The 9,749-nt window shown below is 36.0% G+C and overlaps 1 protein-coding gene across 1 annotated transcript; it reads left to right on the forward strand.

Moving 5' to 3' along the window:
• Positions 1-4,898: 4,898 nt before the first annotated feature.
• On the forward strand, positions 4,899-6,096 carry LOC103950975 (LOB domain-containing protein 37). Its single transcript, XM_009362241.3, has 2 exons — positions 4,899-5,363; positions 5,469-6,096. Exons 1-2 carry the CDS (start codon positions 5,180-5,182, stop codon positions 5,963-5,965), a joined length of 681 nt encoding a protein of 226 aa, XP_009360516.2. The 5' UTR covers positions 4,899-5,179; the 3' UTR covers positions 5,966-6,096.
• Positions 6,097-9,749: the final 3,653 nt, after the last annotated feature.

The raw sequence follows: 9,749 nt of genomic DNA on the forward strand, positions 1-9,749 counted from the left end.
ATGAATGTATGTAGATAAAGTACCGCTTGCGTAGAGCATTGGCCAAATTAAGCCAAAACTTTTTCAACCCGACTTAAATTATAGGTTACTTGAGGAACTGACCAAGGCAGATAACCGTAGCCTTGAATTGAACATGTTCTCTGCTCAACTAGGGGAAGGACCGGAAGGTGAAGAATCAAGAGTATGGGTTACATACGACAAGTAGCATTTGCGTGTAGGAGAAGAATGTATATTTAAGGAATAATGTTGTAATTATATATAATAACGTATGGCATATGCCAGTATTAAGGAATAATATACGAAGCTCCCGGTCAACTTGCTAGTCGTTAGTGAGTGTATAAAATACTACAAATGGTGGAATAAACTGTAAACCGCGTGGGATGGCAATCTTGCCAAGAGTCCACTCCCAAAGCCTTGTCAATGGCTTAGAACCGAGGGAAACTGTACACATTTGTATATCTTCCTTTTCACACTATAACTTATGGCCGGAAAACGGTCCGATGTGATTTAGTTTACGTCTCAACAGCGTTTAGTTTCTTTTCCGTTTTGGCCTAAAACTACAACTGTCTCGAGTAAAAGCCAAAACTTACTGTTTGGACTGTTTTAATTTGGTCGGTTTGACATCACAGGGTTTTTGGTCCACGCCGGCTCAGTTGGCACTAAAATACATATTTGGTAAGTTTTCTAACTTGTGATAACGGGGACTGCACCGAATTATATAAAAAAAAAAACAAAGGTTAAACACTGATCTATCAACATACTCAGCAGAGGCCCCACTCCACTTGTAAAAAGCCCCAAACTCTTGTGGCTGTGATATCTTGGTCATGCAGTGTAGAGTTCAACATCAAGAGAACATGGCCACTTCATCACGCGAGAGGGGGGGGTGAATTAATAAACTGGTAGCTAACTAGTGAGCTAATTGCTAGCCCAATGATTTATTAGTTGGTCGGCTAACCTACTCGGCAACTACAGCTTCGTAGACCCCCTTTTGATGCTCTTCAATCGCAAATGGGATTAGGATATTTAACGTTGCAATTACTATGCCTACCTAATCAATAATGCTTTCAACCCTGGTGGCTGTGGAGTGGAGCTCACTAATTGTCAATGTTTCATAAACTCCAATAGTAAGTTAGTACTGTGGTTTTTTTGTTAACATACTTTTAAAATAAGACGTTACACACAACAATAAGTAGAAAAATTAATAATACTTCGTTTGTTTTCTTGAAAGTAGGCATTTTTACATACCGATCAATCACAATTTCACATGTAAAAATGAGAGAAGTCAAACAATGTGTACGGTGTTGAATGTAAGTTCCATCCCGTACGAGAAAATAAAAATAAGTATACAAGTGTATGGTTCCATTTCTACTACGACTAAAGACTTTTGTAATAAAATTCAATATCTAGTAATATGCGTTTAAGTCAGAACAACATAAGTGTAATCAGGAGTGGGTAAATGGCCCTATCTAAATATTTGACACACTACACTATATATTGTCCTCACATTATTGTGAATCGAATTTAAAAAAAAAATTCTTAAATATAAATACGGTATCGTTAAACTAACTGGTCATACATGTCAAAAGTCAGTATTTTGGTTTGGCCGCTTGATGGCTTTGATTTTTATCTTCAATACGTATTCAGATCTGGGCCGATGACCTAATTTATGACGTGTCATGGTATTAGATTCATGGGCCGTGCATGTTTATGGCAATTAAAAATCGTCTTGTTGTGATGAGGTGCTGGGTCAAATTTAGGAAAGAAAATTAGCGCAGTTCCTCCACCTAAACATGTATGTTCAAACCGCCACACAATCGATTCTTCCAAGAAGCTTCTTCGGGTCAAGTTCATTGTATTGTTTGATGACTGTAAGGGTAAACTTTTGATGTTGGACTGCGTTCTTGTTTGGTAGGCCGACCACAGCAGTATCCCAACACCATTGTATGCGGAAGTAGATATACCGTTACATTGAAAAACTATTATGTATCGTCGAAACAATTATCTCTGATACATAGTCATACGATGTTAGAGATAGAGATATGGAAAGTCCCACAGGTGATAAAGAAACGCAACTGTTTTCTCAGCTAGACCAAATATACAATCATGATGACGATATTTTAATCTAATAATACTATCTATATAAAAAAATTAGAACACATAATATTACATTATTAATTTAAGATATTTTCACAAACTCCGTACCCTATATTACGTAACCTCTCTCCGGAGCAGGACCACTAACGTAAGTGGGTTGTCACCATTTCAGCAGAGGTGGGAAAGTTCCATTGTTGCCCACATTGGATTTTTCATCTGTGAGATGACACATGGCTTCTGTATCCACCACCAAAAAGCTTGCCCACTTCTCAATTACCTCCAACAATTGAAATCCATATTTTCAATTTTTATCTTACTTTATTCTCTCTTTGGGCTGAGTGGATTTTACCATGCAAGACTAATTTTAAGCATATCCGATGTGATTTAGTTTGAATTTCAAAATTCAAACTTATTTAATAATGATAAATAAGATAATGAGTATGCACCATACAAAATAGTGGTGAACAAAAATGCTCAATCGCTGATAAGGTGAGTTTTGGGGGCACTTGATTTCTTCGCTCGAGCTATAAATTTAGAAAGTTTTAACAAAAAGTTTATGGTACTGTTCACTTTGACGAAAAACCATATTTTTACATTAAAAAGTCAATCAAGATACTATTCATTTTACCTTTTATTTTGTTTTTATTAAAACTCAAAGTTTTCAAATCTTTTTCATTAATTTTCCTATAAATTTATTGCCGCGTGGTTTTCTTTGGGAATAGCTTTTTATGGAGGCCATTATTGTACCACATATAGCTTGACGTTTGTTAAAACTTTAAAGTGCTTTAAATTTTGGTAGATACAAGAAGATGCTTATACAGAGATTTTTCAATGTAATAGTCACACGAGATGGTATATCACATGTCATTACATAAATATTAAATAGTGGGATATGTGTGTCAAAAAGTTAATAACTTAAAAAATATAATTTTCCACTACGTACATAAAAACACGTGAATGTACCACCCGCGTTCCCGTCACAATTAAAATTTTCTCGATGCTTATATGTGTCTTTAGTTTTCGTTTCTTGTTTATGATCATGAAACTTTTCAAACACAGTGCTTTTTTAAGATGCAATTTTTGTTTGTGATATTCATGTTGAGTTTTACATGAAATTTTTGTTTGGCCATTTGAGGGGATGAGTTTAGCCTCATAATGGACTAGCAAATAATGTGATTCAAATCCACTTTTGACGAGAATCAAATCTAAGATCTCTCATTTACAAGTGAAGATGAATATCACTAGACCGTAGTACTAAATAGTTTGTTTGGTCAATTTTATACTATTACTAAAACATCTTTTTTCAAGTATTATTAGGATTATGATTTTTATTCAAAGACAAAAACCCAGGATTATGATTGTCTAGCCCAATCCAACCCCACAGTTGGATTGGACCGCTGGTCAACTTATTTCACACCTTAGACAAGTCAAATGGACCGACCCATTTGATTGAGATTGATCAAAGAAGTTATAAGCCCAGCCCTTTGATATTTTAGGGGGTGGTCCGGGTGGATCATGGTCTATGCAGCTAAAACCCTGCAAGGCCCTGCAGGTATATTTCCGGCTAACCGATGATTTCATACGTGCTTCCTTGTTGGGGCAAAAAAAATTCGTGTCTTCTAATCTTCGAACAAGTAATCTTGCAATCACGTCCAGAAACTATGGACATAATTTTTGCTTGCCAACAATGAGGGAACTCTCTGACATTTGAGTTAGTGACTGTTTGAGATGATTGTAATAGTATTTAGAATAATCTCGTACCTTCTCTCTCTCTCTCTCTCTCTCTCTCTCTGTTAGTGAACTGACCTTCAAAAGGCATTGAAGTTTTACATCATGTCATGTGACCAAAATGAATAAAAAAAACTAAATAAAAGATTTCAAAATTTTTACATCAGAAAAAAATTGATTAATTATAAAACTTCAGAAGTAATTGGCTAAACTAAAGTTCATAAAAGAAATTATCAACTCTTACAAATTAAGAGGAGAAATCAACGAGTACATTTATAAGTAAATTACCAATTAAATTTATTTTTATAAATAAATTAGTCACGAGGCAAAAATTGAGGGAGTAAAATATAGGAGAGTGAGTCATTGACAGTCCACTCATTGGAACTCGGAGTTCGTCTCTCTCTCTCTCTCTCTCTCTCTGCCTTCAAAGCTGCGCCGAGTCGGCAGTTCGGCACTCATCCCAACACTTGACGAACAACCTCAACAAGAATTAAAAAGCGAGTGCAATGCTAATCCAACAGCTCACGCCCTCTCAAACGTCCGGATCCAACGGTCAGAGCGTTACATATTGTCGCGGAAACACGGAGCCGCTCTGTCTCGCCCGGAGTTTGGAAAATATTCCCTCGACAAGACCTTTGTGGGCCCCCAGCCCCAGGTACATCGTCATAAACCACATACAAACTGTTCGACAAATGAGTTCACACGAAAACAACTTATCAGTTTGCTATTATGCAACGTTGTAGTTAAATAATATAAAATGAATTTACACATAACATACATTAATAGATTAGGACGTCAAGTGTCGGAGAAATCCTCTTTTTGTACATATATTTTATTCTTTTGTATTTTCGATTACTAAGAAAATAAGGTGGACTTAGCTCTACAATTAACTACTAATAAAGTGATTAAAATTTATCTTTAACGAAAATCGAACTTAAAACTTATAATTTATACCTGAACAAACGATAATATTTATATCAAACTTGTTACATAGAAAATAAAATAAAATCAGATACGACCTTTATTTCACTTTCCTTTTCTATTTATTCAGTTCAAAGATGAGCAAGAATTGGATAAAAACTTAGAAAAAAAGTGTATGCGGATAACATTTCCTGAACTCCGAAACTCGACCACAGTTTCCTCTCTCTCTCTGGTCCCTTGTTTCTGCTTCTCTAAATACCAAAACCAAGCTTCAAGTCTCAGACTCTCGCTTTCTCCCCTCAACAAACCAAACAACTTTGAACTGAGGAGAGAGAGACAGACAGACAGACAGACAGACTGACAGAGACACAAGGATTTGATCACTAACCTTTGATTTAATCAAAATTTTGGAGGGGAGGCTTATCGGACAGTGGAGATGAGCTGCAACGGGTGCCGAGTACTCCGGAAGGGATGCAGCGCGACATGCGTACTCAGGCCGTGCCTGCACTGGATCGACTCTCCCCAAGCCCAAGGCAACGCCACCCTGTTCCTCGCCAAGTTCTTCGGCCGCAGCGATCTCCTCTCCTTCGTCTCCGCCGTACCGGAAACCCAACGCTCCGGTAAACAAAAAATAAAAATAATCCATAAATTAAACAATATTTTCATAATTTTACACGATTAATTTCAACATGAATTAATCCTTATCCTTCCTTTTTCTCGATCAGCTCTGTTTCAGTCTCTGCTGTTCGAAGCGTGTGGCCGCACGGTGAACCCGGTGAACGGAGCGGTGGGGCTTTTGTCGAGCGGGAACTGGCAAGTGTGCCAGTCGGCCGTCGAGACGGTACTCTCCGGAGGCGTTTTGAGGCCGTTACCTGCGTTTACTGCGCCGAGCCTCGACGAGTCTTCGGACACGTTCAGCAGAGGCACATGCACCCCACAAAACCGCTGCTATCAGTCCGTACCGTCAGCGTCGGCGTACTATGGTGCGGGGCGAATCCAACCGTTCGAGGTGGCGGGGTTCTCTCTGAAGCTGAATCTCGCGACGGGAGAGAGAGGAAGAGGGAGGGGAATGAGGAGCTACATAAGTGCCGCGATGGATCAGCGGCTGAGAGATACGGTGTCGTTTGATTCGGAAGAGTCGGCAATGACTACGACAACGACGAGGAGCTTTAAAAGCGGCGGCGATCTGAAGGATTGCAAGCTTCTGAACCTTTTCGTTTAAGATAATCTGAGAGAGAGAGAGAGATATTTTGTTTAACTAATGAAGAATTAGTAGTAATTAGAAGTGATCAGTGAATAATGTACTCTGAGGGGAAATATGATAATCGGAGCCTATCAGTTTTGCGTTGGATATTCCGGTGAAGTTATTTCTTCTTATTTTTCTAATTTAATTTTCAGTTATTTCAATTATTTGTCTTATATTTTCGAGGTAAGGAGTTTTTGGGATGTGCTATTTATACATTATTTTTATTTTTCACATCCTTTATTAATTTATATATTTTAATTTTTTTTAATAAATTCAATTCAACGGCCTAAAATTAAGAGAGTATGTATGATATAAAAAATCGATTTGGATCCTCTCCTAAGCCCAAGGAGAAAATCCTCCTATCCAAGACATGTGGATCGTTGGATTTTCATCCAATGAATATAATTACTATAATTTTAAAAGAACATTTTGTTTGTAGTTGTTGAATAAAAATTCAACGACCTACATATCTTGATCAGACTAAGAAGAGGATCCAAATCCGTAAAAAATGATATGTGAATAAGACACCTCACTAATGGTAATGGTGGCGTGTCGTGATTGTCGTCTGGCAGACGCAGGTTTCCATGGGATTGTCCTGGGCCTGGCCGTACATCTTCACCTTTAGAGCATGTGAGAATTACACAACCCCTGACATTAGAAAAGGAACCCTCTTAGGATTCCTCCCGCAAATTCTTGTCAATCAATCGATTTAAGTTTTTAAAATTTGATTTAACGGTTAAAAATAATTTTTTTTTTTTTAGTTATAATAATTTTAACCGTTGACTTAAATTTCAAAATTCTGTTAATTGACAGAATTTGGTGGAAGGGATTTGGAGGATCTCTTTTCCTGGCATTATTACCCATCTGATTAACTCAAGCTGATGAGGACAAGTGGAAAGTTATCTTGATTTTCATCTGAAGAAGACTTAACACTTTGTTGTTTTATTTGATACGATCTCACGTTATTCTAATCCAATTGCCCTACTATTATTTCTCTGCTAATTATAGAGAAAGACTTATATGTACTCGTAATACGTCGTTTGACATCGTAAATGACTATTTGAGACATACTTTTAATTTTTCACATGATATTGTATATTTAACTGATTATGAAACATAGGATGAACTGCCGATTTAGTCCCTGAATTATCACATAAGTGAAAATTAGATCCCTGAATTATTTTTTCAGAAAAATAGGTCCCTCGACTCATTACAAACAGCCAATTTCATAATTGCCGTTAGATTTCAAGTTTTTCCATCCAATTTTATGTTAACTTAGGTTTTGTGACTTGCGCATGACACAATTTGAAGGATAAAATCGTCATTTCATCGCTTATGAAACACAACCAGGAGAAACATCCATCTCCTCACTTTTCCCGTTCAAAATTTCCCAAAATTTGAAATTTATAAAGCCTAATTTGCAACTTTTTAAGCTGGGAATATCATACAAACATTAAGGGCTTTCAATTTGACCATCCCAAAGCAAATTTCATGAAAATAATTTCAACTCTCAACAACAAATTTCATTAAAATAATTCCATACTATATTTTCTCTATTTTCGATCCAAAAATAAAGTCTAAGGCACCAATTCCACATCATGCCAATAAGATAACAAAACAAGGTTAGGCAAGCAAAGCAATTCATGAACTGCCTTTCTTAAGTCCTAGGCAGTGTTTACTTGGTCATTATCTGCCTTTTACAAAACAAGTCATTAATTGTCTTTGACAAAACACAACATCTGAACATTCATGGTCTCCAAGTCCTTGCTCTTTTTGCTGCAGATTTGTACCTTCTTGGTTCTCCAGTTAGAACCGATTGGCCTTGTAGCACTTGTTCACTTCCTCTTGGATGCATCACAGATTGGTGCAGGGATCCCCCTTCACTTGTTGTCCTTGTAGCACTTGTTCACTTTCTCTCATTTCAAAATCAAACTGATTGCAAGTATACTACAAAAAAACCATACCCTTCCCCTTGTCCTTCTAGCTCTACCTTTTCCATGCATGTAAGAATTTATTGTTTCCATTAGTTGAATATATCAATGGAAGAAATGCATGGGTTACAACATTAAATACTTACTTGTCCATTGTTGCTGCCTTCTCCTTGTTTTAGAGGACATTTGGAAAAAACCAGCGCATTCAAGTATGAAAACAATAGGACCACGCAAACACCAATTTAATTCATTAGGACCACCTAATTCGACATAAGTAAAAAAAAACCAAATTTGATAGCATTAAAATCCCTAAAACCTAGTACAACGATGGAATCTATGCAAACACATAAAGATACAACATAACTTGATTTTTTATTGAACCAAATTAAGTAGTCGATAAAAATTCATCTAATGAACAAAATTAAGTACACTTACTGTAACGTGGAGGCTCCCCACCATCTCCGAGTTGGAAAGACATCTTTTTGTTCAACCAACGTTGAAAATTCGTCAAGATTTGTCTCTGTTTGAGAATTTTTTGAGCAAAAGTTTCAAAACCGCCTTAAAGTGCAATGCACCTGGATCATCAACCAATAGGCGCGAGAACAGCCGAGGAGCGAAGCAGGTGCTGTCTCTCTTCTCTCTTGAAAGAGTCCTGGTTACCTTAAAGACCAACACCATACTATGGCCATAGAAAATGATGATTTTACCCTTATACATATGTTATGTGCAAATCACATGACCTAATTTAACAGAAAATTGGATGGAAAAACTTGAAATCTAACGGCAATAATGAAATTGGCTGTTTATAATGAGTTTAAAGTCCTATTTTTATGAAAAAATAATTCAAAAACCTAATTTTCACTTGAGTAATAATTCAAAGACTAAATTGGTAATTTAGAGACCTATTTTTCTGAAACCATAAGTGGCGTATTGATGTTCTTGAACATGTAACATAGGGCGATACTTTATGAGTAAACATGGGGAGATTACAATTATCCACCTGGAATACATGTGGCAGCAACAAGTACATATGAAACAAAGAAAAATAATGGGGGCAAAATGCTTACGTAAGGAATGACAACATATGATTTGAATTTATTAATTTGTATGCACACGTATGATTTAATGGGGTCTTTTGATATGAGTTTAAAGTAATTAAAAATTAGACCTATTTTAAAAATCAAAAGTCATTAAAATTGAACTTATTTCAAAATGTGATCTATAAAATTGAACCTATTTCAAAATTTTCCTAATTTTTTAATTGATGTCAAATGTGCTTCCGACTTGTGAGTTTTACTAAATCAGTTAATTAGTGATCATTCGTTTCTAATTACTATTAGCATGTTGTTCGAGATAACACACAGATTTGGGAAATGCAAAAGGCCCTACGATTTGCCTAATCTGGTGCTTGTTTATAATTAAAGCATTCAACTGCCCACCTGTCCCCAGCAGCAGGATTAACAAAAAGTCTTACATTCATCATAATAATTGATATGCATCTACCTGATTTTCTCTTTTTCTTGATATTGCATCAATTTGGTTTTTTTGTTTTAGGACGGTGAGAAAAAATGCATTCTTTATAATAAGTTGGTTTTTTTAAGCGAAACAATAGCACTATATTAATTATTGGACAAGTGAACTGGTATTATGGCAGTTCAAAAATTTAATTGTGGTCTGTTTGTATTTTTTTTTTCTAAATATAAAAAACTTTCGAGTTCATAATTAATTTTTTAGAGTGTAAAAAACAATTCTTTTAAACAATACAATCCTTTTAAAAGAACAGGTCGTATGTGATTTGGAGGTTTTTCAAAACAAAATAAATGATCAAG

This window comes from the organism of the source record quoted next, unplaced genomic scaffold, assembly GCF_019419815.1.
Source record: "Pyrus x bretschneideri cultivar Hongxiangsu unplaced genomic scaffold, Pyrus_bretschneideri_v1 Contig1, whole genome shotgun sequence".
In the NCBI taxonomy this organism is placed as follows: domain Eukaryota; kingdom Viridiplantae; phylum Streptophyta; class Magnoliopsida; order Rosales; family Rosaceae; genus Pyrus; species Pyrus x bretschneideri.